This window comes from Erythrolamprus reginae, unplaced genomic scaffold (assembly GCF_031021105.1).
Source record: "Erythrolamprus reginae isolate rEryReg1 unplaced genomic scaffold, rEryReg1.hap1 H_2, whole genome shotgun sequence".
Lineage (NCBI taxonomy): Eukaryota > Metazoa > Chordata > Lepidosauria > Squamata > Dipsadidae > Erythrolamprus > Erythrolamprus reginae.
In genome coordinates this window covers 729,474-746,589 of record NW_027248473.1, presented here as the reverse complement: position 1 = coordinate 746,589, position 17,116 = coordinate 729,474, and the positions used below count along the sequence as shown (strand labels likewise).

Below are 17,116 nucleotides of genomic sequence, written 5' to 3'. Positions count from 1 at the left end.
AAAAATATTAATTAAAAAATACTTCACGGGTTTTTTTCTATACCACAGTTTTTCCTGCCCAATGACGTCATACATCATCGCTAAACTAATAATTTTTGCAAATAAATAACAAAAAAAAAAAATTGTTAATAAATAATTATGTTTATAAATATCAGGATCACTAAGTATCTTATTCAACGGTGAGTACCAGTAATAATGGTGAGTAAATGGTTGTTAAGGGAATGGAAAATGGTAATTTAGAGATTTAAAGTGTTAAGGGAAGGCTTGTGATACTGTCCATAGCCAAAAATAGTGTATTTACTTCTGCATCTCTACTTCACGGAAATTCGACTTTCGCGGGCAGTCTCAGAATGTATCCCCCGCAAAAATCGAGGGAACACTGTACAGTTTTTCTATGTATATGAAGAGACTCCAGAGATTAAAAGTGGCTTGTTGCTCATTGCTTACCACTATCTTATAATGATCTTCAAGAGAATACAGGTAGCCCTCACTTAATGACTATTATTGGGAGTGCACCTCTGTCACTAAGCATCACTTCATAGTATTGCTTATTGACAGTCATAACCGAGAATGACTTTTCACTCCGAATCACTCAATTCTATCTTCAAGATGTCCCTCAAATTAAACTGACGTAGCTTCCTTTTGTTCTGGTTTCTCAGTGCAACTTTCTCACCTGAACATATTGATGTAGTCCAGTTAATAATATTCAACTTGAATTCAAAGGCCACTTTAATTTAATCCTACAACTGACTGACTGACTGAAGCCATTAAATTAATCCTCTTCTTCATTATTTAATGTCCTTCTAATCCTATAACCATTCACTAGCCAGGTACAGCATATCCCATAATTCCACAAACGGGATACATATTTTGCTGTAGCTGGAGATTTGGAAAACTGTGAAAATAATATACCTAAAAGTACAAACATATATATTAATGGTCATGGTCTCACCCAGGCATTTTGACAAGTGGAAAGTTGCACGTGGCCCATCCTTGACCTCAAGAAAAGGTTGCAGCTAAGATGCTAGACCACAGGCAGACAAAAGTTCAGGTTCTACCTCCTTGCAAAGTGTAACTTTAATCTGAATTCTTACGAAGCCACTGATAATTAACAGGGATAATGCTGAGCTATATGCGGCCTTAGCCTGACTCAATTAGGTTTGAATAATGCCAATCACATAAGGGGCACGCTGAGAACATAATCCTTCCTGCACGCATACCTGAGGACATGAGCAGCACAGCCTGGAGTAGTGCCACTTCAGTGTCATCCAGGCTGAAGGCAGAGAGGGATTTTCCCAGATCAAAGATGGCATCTGATACTACGCCCAAGCCACCGTTCTTCAGCTGCTCCCGCTTGACGGCCATTTCGCCACTGAGCGTCAGGGTTTCGCTTTCAGGGTCATAACGCACAGCTGCCCGCAGTGACATAATCTCCATGCAGCAGCCCTTTAAAAGGATGATCTGGTCCTCACAAGGCAGCTAGAGACAGAGAAAAGCACAGTCACCTTGGCATACATGGTTTTCTAGGAGCAAAATGAGATCTTACCCCGCCTCCCAGCGAAGGAAGGTTATTTTTTTGTTTTCCAGGGGAGAAAATCAGTGCAAACCCTTAATATACAGAGACAAGGAGCGGCTGTGCTATCAATGTGGCTGGGCACAATTCGAAGTGTTGGTTATGACCTATAAAGCCCTACCTCGCCTATGTAACTTTGGGCATGATATGACTGTGTGTATGTATTTTATCTACTGGGGTTTTTTTTTAGACTTTGTAATGTAAAACTGTTATTTTAGATTTTAATTATTAGATTTGTTACCATGTATTGTTTTTATCACTGTTGTGAGCTGCCCCGAGTCTACAGAGAGGGGCGGCATACAAATCTAATAAATAATAATAATAATAATAATAATAATAATAATAATAATAACAACAATACATGGCACAGGACCAGATTATCTCAGAGACCGCCTTCTGCCGCACGAATCCCAGTGACCGGTGAGGTCCCAGAGAGTTGGCCTCCTTAGGGTCTTATCGACCAAACAATGTCAGTTGGCGGGACCTAGGGGAAGAGCCTGCTCTGTGGGAGCCCCAGCCCTCTGGAATCAACTCCCCCCAGAGATTCGCACTGCCCCCTCCCTCCTTGCCTTCCGAAAGAGCTTAAAAACTCATCTTTGCCGCCAGCCTTGGGACTTTTAGATCTTCCCCCTGACCACTAACTAACTAACTAACTAACTAACTAACCAACCGACCAACCAACCAACCAACCAACCAACCAACCAACCAACCAACCAACCAACCAACCAACCAACCAACCAACCAAATAAACAAACAAACAAACAGTGGGCCCCAGAAATAATTTTTAAAAAGAGTACACATTTCCCTAGGTCAAAGTAGCAGGAAATCAAGAGCCAAAAGTTAGTTGTGGTAGGAAATGTGATGCTTCTTTTGAAAGTCACTTATTTGCAGGAAATGTTCTTCTCTTAGCAGCTGGCTCTGTTCACCAGGAAGCTAATTTAAAATTGCTGCCCTCAGCTAGTTAGACATGCTCCCAGGATGGCCATCTACGAACAAGAAGTTATATGCATGATAATTCTCCTACAATTTTCAGCCTGAGACAATGTTCCTTCTTTTCTAGATTTGTGACCAAATCCCCGATTTCCAATTTTGGCCTATTTATCCAGCCTGGACATTCTGAAGACAACATAAGCAAGGGTGAAATGTTCCTGGTTCGCTCGCGCCTGTCAGTCATCGGAGAGACTGTCGCAAAGGCAGCATGAGGCTCTGCCCACCTGCTGCCATTTGGGTGATTTTACCCTCTGTACAGAACACTTTGTGAATGCGCAGAAGTTAATAGATCCCAAATAGCAACGTCCAGGCAGGTGTCAGAGTCTTGCGCTGCCTTCGTGACCAACTCTCCGGCAACCGACAGGAACGAGTAAACTGGGAGCATTTCACCATAGATTCATTCCATCATGTATGGAATATCAAAGAGGATACTTTACACCAGTGATGGCGAACCTATGGCAAGGGTGCCACAGGTGGCACGCAGACCCATGTCTGCTGGCACATGAGCCATTGCCCTAGTTCAGCTTCAATGTGCATGCGTGTGTGGGCCAGCTGATTTTTAGCTCACAGAGGCTCTGGGGGGTGTTTTGGGCTTCCAGAATGCCTCCGGGGGGATGCGGGAGGGCGTTTTTACCTTCCCCCTGCTCTAAGGAAGCCTTTGGAGCCTGGGAAGGGTGAAACACGAGCCTACTGGGCGCAGCAAAAATTGGGAAACGGGTCATTTCCGGCCTACAGACGGCTTCCGGGGGGGCAGGGGGAAACTGTTTTTGCCCTCCTCGGGCATTGAATTATGGGTGTGGGCACTCGCGCATGCATGATAGCGCGAACACATGCACGCTCTGTTGGTACCCAAGGAAAAGAAGGTTCATCATCGCTGCTTTACACTGTTAACATTAATGCTGTATAATATAATAACTGAGTTTTCACAGCATATTAGAATAGAGTAAAATGATATTGATAAGTACAGAATGTTCTGGAATCCTGCCTTTGTCTTAGCATGCTATAAAAACTGACCCACTCAATTTTCCCTAACTGAAGTAGAACTAGAAGAAAACAGAAAAGTATTTTCTGAAAATATGGTGAAGGAGGCCCAACTATTTTCTTTTCTTCTTTTTTTTTTTTTGCACTTTGAGGATTTTAATGAACAAACGTTTCAATGGTTTTGCTGCTGTATTGTGTTCATGAAACCCTTTGCAATATTTTTTAAAAACAAGGCTTTCTATGAATAACAAACTACGTACCAATATCTTCTAAATATGCGTTGGAACTCTTTGAAACTTGACAAAATCTAATTTTTAAAAAAGATACATGGTTGTCCAGTGACTTTTTTTTTTTTTAGGCCCAACTATTTTCGTTACTTAAGGGAAGGACTCAGTATAGATTTACCCGATGTTCTCCATTTGTACAACTCACACCGTTATCATCTCCAGGCTAAACTACTGCAATGCAGGCAGTCCTCATTAACCATCCATTTGCTCAGTAGCTGAACAAACGTATGATGATCTTGAATGAAGGGACTTTCAACTGACCCTTGAAGTTCTAAGTACTTCAGAACTCCCACATGATGCGAACAAAATTCAGGCCAACTCAATCTTATTTGCGTTTAATCTTTTGGCAACCTGCATACCCTGCTCCCATGCCTCTGCCATACTGTATGCCCTCTATCATAGTGGCCGCAATTCTTTCACATTGGTGCATCCAGGGCCTTTTCTGCATACTTCTCCATTTGGCTTCCATTCATTTTCCGCCCAGGGCCTGCTTGTCACATTAAAAAAGGCCCAAGTTGCACCAGTGAGAAAGAATATGAGGTGGGCACATTGGAGACCCTGGTTAGGGGAAAGAAGGAGATTTGGTTGCACTAGGGTGAAAAAAAGGAGATTTGGTTGGATAAACAGTCTGCATGGTGTAGTGACGTTGGGCAAGGCTGAACAACAGCAGCTGTTAGCAGTGGGTAGATAAGTAGCAAAGAGGGCAGAGATGAAGGGGAGATAGGCAAATGGGGAAAGTTAAAGAGAAGGTTGGCTCTCTTACTTAACCATGGCATAGAACTGGGAAGGGATGGATTGGATCCGGCTGGGTCCTCAACTAATGACTGGTGGAATTTAGTTAACAACAGCAACCAGGAGTACAGAGACTGCCTTCATTAAGAAATGCATTCATGTGATGTCATGCTTTAGAATTACATTGCTTAGCGATGGAAATTCTGGTCCCAATTACCATAGTTAATGGAGAACTATCTTTAGACCTCAGCTGAGGCTGCCTTTGAAGGCTACTCAGAACTGCCATAGGTGCAAAATACTGTGGCTGGCAAGCATAGGCTACACCAGTGATTTTGTGGCTGCCACAGTGAGTTTCCAAGTATTGTTCAAAGTGCTGGTTTTAAATTGCAAACCCATTTATGCTTTGGCTTCCTGATGTTTTCAGAATCATCTCCTGAAGGCTGGGAGAAGATTGAAGGCAGTGATTCCCCACTGCAGCACCATGACTTCAAAACCTCCTTCTCTCCCTCCAGTTTATAGTCTACTACATCTTCTTGGTGACATTTAAATGTGGTAAAAGAATTCACCCAACACCGTCAAACTATTTATTAAGTCTGGACTACTATTACTACTAGTTTTTTTCTCATCATTCTTATTACCCATCTCCTTCCACTTATGACTGTATGACTGTAACCTGTTGCTTGCATCCATAAGCTTTTTATGAATATTAATTGTTTCCTGATTACTTATTTGACCCCTATGACAACCATTAAGTGTTGCAACTCATGATTCTTGACAAATGTATCTTTTTCTTTTATGTACACTGAGAGCATATGCACCAAAGAAAAATTCCTTGTGTGTCCAATCGCACTTGCCCAATAAAGAATTCTATTCTGCTCTAAGAAAAAGGGTATCATTCCAGAAAAAAATTCAATTATAATGGCTGCCACTGGGACTGGGTGACTTCGTGTTTATTTAAATATTATATTTATTGTTCTTTTGATGTAAACCGATGGTATATTCTGTAATATTGGAATAGACGGTACAAAGGAATTGGAATAATAATTAATTCCAACATAATCATTTATCCACCTTGGGAATGAACAGGGGGCTTCTTCTCCCAAATGTTTCTTCCAACGCCTCTCTACTTTCAATACTTTCTGGATTTCTTATTTGTCAAATCTGCTGCTTTGGTGTATTTTTTTCCTGTCTTTTACTTAAGGATTTCTCCTGTACAAAATGATTCCAGTCAAGCAGGAATCACAAACTGAATATGACAACATTATAATATGCCCAGTTAACTAGGCCATATGATTGTATCACTGAAAGCAAATTTGCTATAGCAGAAGAATCTCCTTGGCTGGTTAAGTTTAACGCAATAATGTTCAGTTTAACAAAACTAAGTAAAGTCTATTCAGGGTGCAATGTATTCTAAGTAACAAGAGCTATTCTTTTTGTAGTGATCCATAAGCTATTCCATAAAAGATCACGGAAAATGATCATCATTTGATACTGAGATGGAAATATTTATGGAATTTCATTTTCCTTTAATTTAAATCACGTTTTAATCTTGCAAACATAGGATGAACTGATAATATTTGACACTTATCTTCATAATTCCCTATCATCCCCTGTATGTGTAAAGAGCTGAAGAAAGGTATATGACCAAAGTAGGGCTGGTGGGACAAACCTCATAAGATTAAAATCTTTCAGACCAGGTCTTGATGGGAGGAGAAGAGATGGCATGTGAAGACACTGATGATGTGAGCACAGAAATATTCCTCAATTATAATCATAATAAAGCCTACTCATTTTGGTTTTAAGTCATGATGGTCCTAAACTGAGTCACTCAGTGACCAGGCATGATTTTACAACCTTTTGTTTGCAGTGGTAGTCATGGTTCACTCTGGGGCATTGTTGTTGGGAAAAAATGGTAGACTGGTTTTCTACAAAAACATAAATTAAGGTCACATAATCATGGTTACTAAACATCCAAAATATGGTCATGTGATTGCAGTGATGGGGTGGTGGTAGCTGCTGTAACTTCATAACTAGCTTGTAAGTACCTTTGGGGAAGGGGGTCTCCATTGTAACTTGAAATGTCATTAAGTGACCAATCATAAATCAAGGACTGCATATATATTGTATTCCTATCTCTACCTAACAATCAACCAAAAATGGTTTTTAATTATGATAAAACAAGAATGTAAGGAGAAATTCTCTGGAAGTTCAAAACTTCACAACCAAATAATCAAATTCCTCCCTTCTCTCTTTGCTCACTATCCTTTGCTTACCTCTGAAAACATGGGCAGTTTTTTGGCAAAATCCACCACACGGGTGATGGCAGGGGTAATGATCTTCGTAAACTCACTGAATGCCTCCAGGTCTACTTTGTCTCCATCAGGCATGGAGGCCATTGGTGACTGACCAATATCTTCAGGCTATGAGTGAGAGAAAGAAGCAGTATTAAATCTCTGCAGAGAACTAAACTCGGGAAACAGGAAATTTATCATCCAGCCCTAACATTGGAAATATACTGAAACTCTTATCTGTCAATAACTTTTCCTTTTCTCAACTTCTTTACAAGGTAATCTCTTTAGGTTACATATTCTTTCTATAATTACCCTGTTTCCCCAAAATAAGACATCCCCTGATAATATTTTATTTATTTATTTCATTTTTATTTGTTTGTTTTGTCAAACTTTCGAGCTTGGGCCTTTGAGTGCACGGCAATAAGGCCAAATGCTTATTTTCAGGGAAACATGATAGTATCAAAATAATATCACCCTTTTAAAATATTTTGATAAACATTTTAATTATTATTTGAATGGATTTTATTTTAAAATCTTTTAAATTATTAGATGCAATTTAAAAGGCCAGTTTTAACAGGTATTACTCTGTTAACACACTCTGCAAATGTAAGCGTTACATTGCTGAAAATTCAAGTTTCGGCGCCTTGAGGGTGGGAAGATCAGAATCCATAGTTCTCCTTCAATGCACTAGTTTGAGAATGACACCCATCTGCCTTTGGCTGTTCTAGATCTGAGTACTTTTGAAAAAGCAACATCAGAATATCTCCGGGACCGCCTTCTGCCTCATGAATCCCAGCGACCGGTTAGGTCCCACAGAGTTGGCCTTCTCCGTCGACTAAACAATGTCGTTTGGCGGGACACAGGAGAAGAGCCTTCTCTGTGGCGGCCCCGACCCTCTGGAACCAGCTCCCCCCCCCAGAGATCAGAACTGCCCCCACCCTCCTTGCCTTTCATAAGGTTCTTAAGACCCATCTTTGCCGTCAGGCATGGGGGAACTGAGACATCTCCCTTGGGCCTATACAGTTTATACGTAGTTTGTTTGTGTGTATGTTTGATTTTAATAATGGGATTTTTAGTGTTTTTTAAATTATTAGATTTGTTCTTACATTGTCTTTGTTATTGTTGTGAGACGCCCCGAGTCTACGGAGAGGGGCGGCATACAAATCTAAATAATAATAATAATAATAATAATAATAATAATAATAATAATAATAATCAGCCTTGGAGAACTTCCATCTGCTTTCCAATGAAAGCGTAGTATGTTTCACACACTTCATTTCCCAGTCAATTGGTATACTTGGGAAGACCATGCTCAAATCATGTTCTGATAAAGCCCAGCAGTCCCTACTTCCCAGGTTTAAATTTATTTCTTATATACACAAAGCACTTTAAGAATAGGGCCTTTTTAGTTTAGTTGTATGAACTGAACAGTAATGCTTTTTAGTCGATTCTTGGACTAAATTTTGGGAGCGCTTCCTCTGTTCAGTAAGGAACTGCTGCATACTATAAAGGCTGCGGGAACAGACAGAGCAATCTTAACCCATGACCCCCTCAGTCTGCTGGCCTATTTCCTCTCCCCACCCCCAAGCCTCACTTTCTATGACCTCCATGTCCTGACCTGCCCTGATATTAACTGATTTTGGCCAGCAGAGGGCACCCCGAGCCAGCAATTCCTGCTCTGCTTAGAAATAGGGAGGAGAGAGAGGGGGTGGCACTGAGGGGTTTCCATTCCATCTGTCCTTGATCAGAGCTGAGAGGTCACAGCTGTGTCCATTTGCTCAAGCAAATTAACCCTTCAAAGGTATATCTGCAGCACTGAATCTGCTAAATCAGTATAGTCTAACCTCACCTCAAATTTTAAGATGTAGAGATTTCAACTTCCAGAATTATCCAGCCAGTAGGTGGCTGGGGAATTCTGAGAGTTGAAGATCATACACTTAAAAGTTTGCCAAGGATGATAAATACTATGCACTGAAATAATCTTAATAAAACATGGCTGAATTTTCAGCTTTATCATCAGGTTCACACTGACTCTGAACTTAGTATAATTGTTAACATTCAAGATGGAATACAATTTTCTCACAATTGCCCAGATCTGATTTTAACATAGAATCTGTGCTAAAATCAGAAAACGCCTGTATCCTTTAATAAAATGTGAGCATCTTTTAAAAACTGGGGCATTTAGCTGTATGACATCTTTCTTAAACTTTTTTTTTCATTTCCTTTATTATTAATTTTAATTTGAATAAATTTCAGGCTAGAAATATCGAGTATAATTTTAAAATCTCTTTTTCATTCATGTTCGTATATAAATTGTCTGGCTAATATATAAACTTATTTTATTTCAGTACAGGTGATAAAAGCATATGCCTAGCCCTTGGGGGGGGAAAAGCCCAATATTTTATGCATTTAACATTATTTGCCACTTTTGCTTTTGAAAATGTACAATTCTGTGATTTTTAGCACAAAACGTGAGCTTTTTTGGGATGCAAAACATACTTTTTAATGGTATAAAGATCTACTTTTACCTAATTCATAGTAGCCTCCTTACTTTTACTCCTAAATGGAGAGCTGCAGAAGAGCTATACACAGAGGTGCCAAACTCAATTTTATTGAAGACCGCATCAGGGTAGTGTTAGACTGCCGGGGTAGGCATGGCCAGGGTGACTAGGTGTGGCCAGCTGGATGTCACTCATGTTGGAGGCACCACTGGTGATCCAAGCAATCTGCCAGCGAAAACTGGCTCCTGAACTCAGGTTTCAGTTGCCACAGTCTCCTGCAATCCTCTACCAGCAAAAGCCGAGCTCCATTTTCAATTGCAGAAGCACTGCGGGCTATTGTCAGGGTGACCCTGCGGGCCAGATCTAAGTACCCTGTGTGCTGGATTCAGCCTCTGGGTCTTGAGTTTGACATCCCTGAGCTAGCATATAGCTGAAATGTATATTTACCAAGTATCTTAATTAGTCAAGTGGAACGTAAATATACTTTGTCCAGATGCATAATTCTAAATACACAAACTCTAACTGTGCATTTTCTTCTTTTTCCAATGGTTAAGAAAGAAAACACAAATAAAAAACAATTGCCAATGCTCAGTTGACTCTGCAATGATGCGTACACTGTTCCTCAACAATGGCAACTTGAAGATGCGTAGACTTCAGCTCCCAACCAGCATTATGCAAGAGTCTTAAGACTCACCTATGTCGCCAGGCCTGGGGCAATTAGATCTTGCCCCCCTGACCAATAAATGTGATGCATGGCGTGATTGGACTACAGTATTTGATTGATTAATACATTGAGTTTTTAGCTGTAGTTCTTTTTCATGTATTAGATTTGTCTTGTACGCTTTGTTTCTATATTTATTCTGTGAGCCGCCCCGAGTTTTCGGAGAAGGGCGGCATACAAATCTAATAAATAATAATAATAATAATAATAATAATAATAATAATAATAATAATAATAATAATTCTGGGGGTTGAAATCCACACATCTTCAAGTTGCCAAGAATGACAAACATGTAAGTCCAACAGCAGTAAAAAATAGAGGCATGTGTCAAATTGAATGTCTAATTTTTGGTAACCATAAAATATGCATAAAATTCACTTATTCTGCTGGACTTACTTTTAATCCATCAGATTCTGGGGTAACGAGATGTACAGGAAGACATAAACTTTCAAAAGAAAAATAGGGGCATACAATATTTCAGGCAGTCTTTGTTTAAATGACTCTAATTGGGACTGAAAACTGTGGCTAAATAAAGTGGTTGTTAAGTGAAACATCATGTGACTGCACTGCAGTGCAGTTCTACCAATCCCCGTTGTGGTTGTTAGGTAAATCACCTGTGATTGTTTAATGAGGCATCATGCAATTGCAGCTTGTGACCTCTTGCTGGCTTTCCCATTTGACCTTTGCCGGTCAAAAGCTGGCTGGGAGGGCTGCAAATAGCAATCACGTGGATGTGCAGAATGCTGCAATTGTTCTAAATGCCCAAATTGTGATTATCTGACTGCAGGGACTATGAAAGAGTCCATAAATCACTTTTTCCAGTGCAGCTGTAATTCCAAACAATCACTAAATGAATTACTGTTAAGGAAGTATGTAATCCAAACTAAAGGAGGAAAAGAAATAGGTAAAATTGTGTATATTATGTGTCAATTCCGACAAACAGAGCTGTGTACCCTATTTGCCAGTACAATTTACCAGGAATTTCCGCTTCTGTTTCCAATGGCTGCCTTGGGCGTTGGTACTGCAGTGTGCATCCGTAGCGATGCGTATCAGCTCCCATTCCTCTGGCGTTGGCTCCGGCCGGTGCTGAAGGGACTTCACCATTTCCTCTTTGCGCCGTCTCTCCCGGTTCTCTTCAATCAGCTTCCGTTTGGCTACTCTCTTGGAGTCATCCAGCACCACTAGGAGGGTGGTGAAGAATGAAGAGGTATGAGAGGAGGGGGGACTTCACATAAAGCCAATCAGAATTCTGCAACCAATTTGGCCAATTCCAAGGTGCCAAAGGGAATTACGAATAGATGGCTTAATTAAAACCTTAGGGAATACTAGGACAGCTCTCACGCTATTCAAGGACTCAAAATGTAGGGATTCAAAGATGACCCCTACGTAATTTTACACACCAAACAATTATTTCCCTCTTTTGATCCTTCAACGTGTGTCCATTCTTGGGCACATTTCTTCTCCCTGTAACCACTCCCATCCCCTTCTCCCCAACTCCCCACCCCACCCCAGTTCTCCACAGTGGGCGCAATGCCCTTACAGTCCATGGCCATGCCAACAGCAATGCACTTCTTGAATCGACAAAGTTGACACTGGTTGCGGGTGATCTTGTCGATGACACAGGAACCATCGTATTTGCAGGAGTATGTTGGGTGCAGATTCTTCTGGATGGTCCGTCGGAAAAAGCCCTGCGGAAGGGAGACCACAGTGAGACCCAGGCAATTCTGAGAAAGCAGAGTGTGTATTCTTTGATTCTCTTCTCGCCACCCATATTCCATTCTCCTCAACTTTTGAGCTTCTATATTCTATGCAAGGGGGCACAGCCCTGTTGTAGCACTATTGACCTCTCTAACTAAACAGGCCTTTTTTATATATCTGACACTATAACTATCAGCGACAGACCTGTAATCATAGAGATGACTGTGGTAAAAAGGTATCATTTTAGTATTTGGAACAGTAGTTTGCTATCAATGTGAATTTGTGGATTTCAAATGCTATGTGTTTCTATGGTTCTAAGCCAAAATATAGTCACCTTGACATATTCTGGTACTGTGGTTTCTTAGGATTGAATACACAACAGTTTACCAGTAAACTATTCTCCTCTTACTGGATCCTTGGTTTTTAAATTGGGGTTTTAAATTAACTTAAACTTAAATATTAGATTTGTTTACATTGTATTATTATTGCTGTGAGCCGCCCCGAGTCTGCGGAGAGGGGCAGCATACAAATCTGATTAATAAATAAATAATAAATACTGTAAATAAATCCTATAGAGCAGGGTTGTCAAACTCAATTTCGTTGAGGGGTGCATCAGGGTTGTGTTTGACTTTGCAGGGCTAAGGTGGATGTGGCCAGCTCGACATCACTCCTGTCATGGCTGCCTGTGGGGGTCCGGATTCTCTGCCACTGGAAACAGGCTCCTGAGCTCCGTTTTCGGCTAACACGGCCTCCTGCAACTCCCTGACAGTTAAAATGGAGCTTGGAGGGTTACAGTTTCACTGGCAAAGGGTTGCAGGAGGCCGTGGCTGTCAAAAACTGAGCTTAGGAGCCCATTTTCTCCGGCAGAAGCACCCCTTTGCTGTTTCCAGGGCAGCCCCACACACCAGATCTAAGTACCCCACAGGCCAGATCCAGCCCCCGGGCCTTGAGTTTCACACCCCTTCCCTAGAGTTTTCATTTTATTTCACTGAGTTTTCTTAGATAAACTTTCCAAAAGATCACATCTCCGAGCTAGTATTTTTTCCTCCCCATTACCAACCCTTAAATTTTTCTTAAGCCTACTATTAGCTTTTAAACTTTTTCAACCCAGGACTAATTCCACACTTCAACCCAGACCTGACTGGCATTTTGCCACAATTGAGTGATTTATGATGCCACTTGAATTTTCTGCCCAAGGCACTGCGTCTGCCTACAGTTTGTTTGTTTTCTATTTAAGCCTGTGTTTCTTTTACCTTTTGATTGTTCTTTTTAAAGTAAATAAAAAGAAAGCAAAGGTAATGTTTTTTAGCCATATGTCAGCTACAATCTATTTGTGAAACAGCATCATACAGCTGGATATATAAGGGCACTATCTTTTTCGCCTTTCTGTGGAAGAAAACAGATTTTAACTGTTTTAATTATGAGCTGGTCAGAGTCATGTATGTAAGAAGGAAATATATAAATTTACTAACTTATTAACTTAACTCATTCCTCACAGAAGTTGCTGCAAAATGGGAAGATTAGTCCTATCTAGAAGGCTCTAGCTATCAATAATAACATCTTGTCAGACCATGGGAAACATATAATTTATAAATAAAGGGTGGGGGAAGGCAGTTTGCACTGTGATGCTACTTGAAGCAAATAAAAGGAGGGGGGGAGAATGGACTAATAACTAAGAGGGAAATATATTCTATGTGTATTCTAAGATATATTTATGATTGTTAGAAACTTTATTTACAAACTTTAACTCTACATTAAATTTAACTCTGTGTTAACTCTACGTTAAGTTTGGCAGTGAAATTAGGTTTCTGACAGTGTTTTTACCCAATCTCCATCCAGAGTCTTTAAATGTCCACTCATCTTTTTCCCATCCCCATTCAAAAAAGTAAACACAACTTTGCAGCAATCTGAAGTACTACAAGAAACTGTAAGACATTCTTAAAGTCCACTGTAGAAAATGTCTGCGTTTCAGGCATGCAACCAAATGTTTGTGTGTGCGCTTAACATTATCTTGCCTCTATGTATACAAAGTAGTTATTTTTCAAATTGAGCAATTACAAAAGGAAAATCTTTTTCTGCTCTGCTGTGTCTTTGAACTGCATTTGAACTAAACCCCCATAGTCCAGATCCAATAGGGAGTTGACTGGGGGGAGGGGGAGATTATTGAATGAGGCCAAGATTTTAAGATTTCATTCCTCTTATTATAACATCCGGTGCACTTTACATTTAAAAAAACCCCACTCTTCTGAATTTAAAGGCATGCAAGCAAGCACATTTTCATAGATTTCTAACTAAACCATGTCAAAGTAATAGCATTTTAAAAATAACATTAATAAAAAAACCCATCTTGAACAAGGGTGTCAAACTCGATTTCATTGAGGGTCTCATTAGGGTTGTGTTTGGACAGGGTGGGTGTGGCCAGCTTGACATCACTCATGTTGGGGATGACTGTAGGGGCCCGAGCGCTCTGCCAGAGAAGCTGCAGAGCTCTGTTTTCAGCTGGGACAGCTTCCTGCAAGTCTCTGCCAGTGAAAACGGAGCCCACAACCCTCGCAAGCTTCATTTTCATTTTTGCTGGTGAAGGCACTGCAGGTCGATCCTTCACTGTTTCTAGGACAGGCCAGATTTAAGCACCCCATGGGTCTGATCTGGCCCATAGGCCTTGAGTTTGACACCCCTGACCTAGAAATTCCACATGCTACGGCCGGGAATCTAAAGAGCGGAATTCCAAGTCATATTGTTACTGAGTGCAGAATTAGACCTTTTAGAAGAGGAGGAGATAGCCATCTTGAGAGATGGATTGCAAGGGGCCACCGCTAAATGACATATAGCAACCCCTCAGTGAAAGTGTAGTGAATTGTTACAATTTGGTTAATTGTAGGAAATTTTTTGTGGAGTGATTTCCCTGTAGAATGTCCCTTATATAGGCAGTCCTCAACTTACAGCAGTTCATTTAGTGACTGTTTGAAGTTACAACGGCACTTTAAAAAGTGACTTATGACCATTTTTCATAGTGACAACTCTTGTAGCATCCCCACAGTCATGTGCTTTACACTCGGATGCTTGACAACTGGTTCACATTTGTGATGGTCGCAGCGACACTAAATGGGTCACATTATCCCCTTTTTTGACCCTCTGAAAAGCAAAGTCAATATGGGAAGTCAGATTCGCTTAACAATCATGTTACTAATTTAACAGTGCAGTGTTAACCCTGCAGTGATTCACTTAACAACTGTGGCAAGAAAGGTTGTAAAATGGGCCAAAACTCAATAAACCTTTCACTTAGCAATACAAATTCTGGGCTCAGTTGTGATCTTAGGTCAAGTTTTATCTGTATTTTCTGTTGCAAGGTCCAACATTGACCCTAAAACAGCATAGGTTCTTATTAAGTTAATTTTCTCCTCCCTGTCTTTAAAACAAAACCTGTTTATTTTGTCTGCAGAAATCCATTTATAGTGCTGTACAATCTTTTGTCAGCCACATAATCCAAGTTTCTTTACTGCTAATCATTGCTAATTAGTCAAACTACATAACTTCTTCTTTTCATTTTGGGCATTTAATGTTGATTGTAACTTAATTCTCCCAGACATAATGCTTAAGTATTTTGGCATTCTCTAATAAAGCTAATTATACATAATCGTAATTTGAGTGTGATAGCCAGAGCAATGAATTTGGACCAGGAAGATATAGATTCAAAAGCATAACATTATAGATGTCTATGGAAGTTCTCAGTCATCCAGGTTCTTTTTCAAGGATCAACTGGACTTCCTGGTTTTTCATTGAAGATTTTTCTCTTGTCATCCAAGAAGCTTCTTCAGCTCTAACTGGATGGTGTGGAATGGAATTGAAGGATTTATATTCCTTTTAGACAGCTGGTCATTTGTGTTCTTTTAGCAAGTTGTTAAGATCACCTAGAGGTTTATGTGTACCATCAGGGTCAGCTGAGTAGTTCAAATGGGTGTGGATCCTTCTTGGAAATGTTGAAAGGACAGTGTTGTAGATTGGAGATAGATGATTTATTTTTATTTATTCATTTGTCCAATACACAAATACATAGGAAGAAAAATAGACATGTAGTAATATATATAAGGGTAAAAGTGAACTTAGAGGAGAGGATATATGAAAGAAAGAGAATATATATGATAAGTGAGAGAAAGGAAAGACAATTGGACAGGGGACGAAAGGCACACCAGTGCACTTATGATGTCACATCACTCCCCCTCTGTTAAGAGAAGTATGTTCAATTTTGACATAGATGGCCTCTTTGACCCCTCTTTCAAATCAGCAGTCTCTGTCAAAAATGTGGACCTCATTGTCTTCAAAAGAATAGAATAGAATAGAACAGAACAGAATTCTTTATTGGCCAATTGTGATTGGACACACAAGGAATTTGTCTTTGGTGCATATGCTCTCAGTGTACATAAAAGAAAAGATATATATGTCAAGAATCATGACACATGATGATTGTCATAGAGGTCAAATAAACAATGAGGAAATAATCAATATTAATAAAAATCTTAAGGATACGAGCAACGAGTTACATTCATAGAGTCATAAGTGGGAGAAAATTGGTGATAGGAATGATGAGAAAAAACTAGTAGTAAGAATACTGCAGAGTAGTAAAGAGTGGCCTATGTGTTTTAAATGCAGGTGAATCTAGTCCTAATGTGTTTGTCCTTCTATGTTGTGTCATGTGCTTATGAAGTGGTGGTTTCCCCAAGGTACATATCTGCACATGGCTTGCTGTACTGTACTGCATATACAAAGATGCTCAGTTTTTGTCTTTGAGATGGACAAGTTTCTGCCTTAGTGTATTCTTGGGTTTGAAGTATGCGCATAGGTTAGGTTGGCTGAAGATCCTCCTGAGCTTTTCCGATAAGTCTGCAACATACAGAATAACAACGTTGCTCTGTTTATTATTCTCTTCCTTGTCTGTTTTGCAGGAGCTCCAGTAGGATCTTTTTTGAGATTTTAATGAAGGGCCACGTGGGATAGCCACACATTCTGAGGGCTTCCTTGATGTGTTTTTGTTCTTTTTCTTTCCCATCTTTGCTGGTAGGCGGAGCTTCAGCTCAGTGTTGTCGCGTTCTGATGACTCCCATTTTGTGCTCCAGCGGGTGGTGGAAATCAAAATATTGATCTGCGTGAGTGGGTTTTCTATAAACTTCCATGTTAATGCTTCTGTCTTTCTTAATGTGTACCGTAGAGTCCAGGAAAGCTAAACTATTCTCCTTAACATCTTTCCATGTGAATTTGATGTATCGGGTGAATGTTTCCAATTCCTGTTTTGATCTTGACCCCTGTATTGTCCACATACTTATACCAGTGAGTGGGTGGAATTG

General features: G+C 40.1%; 1 protein-coding gene across 2 annotated transcripts in view; it reads right to left on the bottom strand.

Annotated features, from left to right (window-relative positions):
* LOC139155460 (thyroid hormone receptor alpha-like) overlaps window positions 1-17,116 on the bottom strand; it is a 197,240-nt gene that overhangs the window by 1,643 nt on the left and 178,481 nt on the right. For both annotated transcript variants that reach the window (XM_070730598.1, XM_070730597.1), the window contains 4 exons: window positions 11,617-11,764; window positions 11,052-11,257; window positions 6,837-6,983; window positions 1,221-1,479 (listed from right to left, as the gene is read on the bottom strand). In XM_070730598.1, the coding sequence (XP_070586699.1) occupies window positions 1,221-1,479; window positions 6,837-6,983; window positions 11,052-11,257; window positions 11,617-11,764 (760 nt within the window). The remainder of the gene's footprint in view (window positions 1-1,220; window positions 1,480-6,836; window positions 6,984-11,051; window positions 11,258-11,616; window positions 11,765-17,116) is intronic.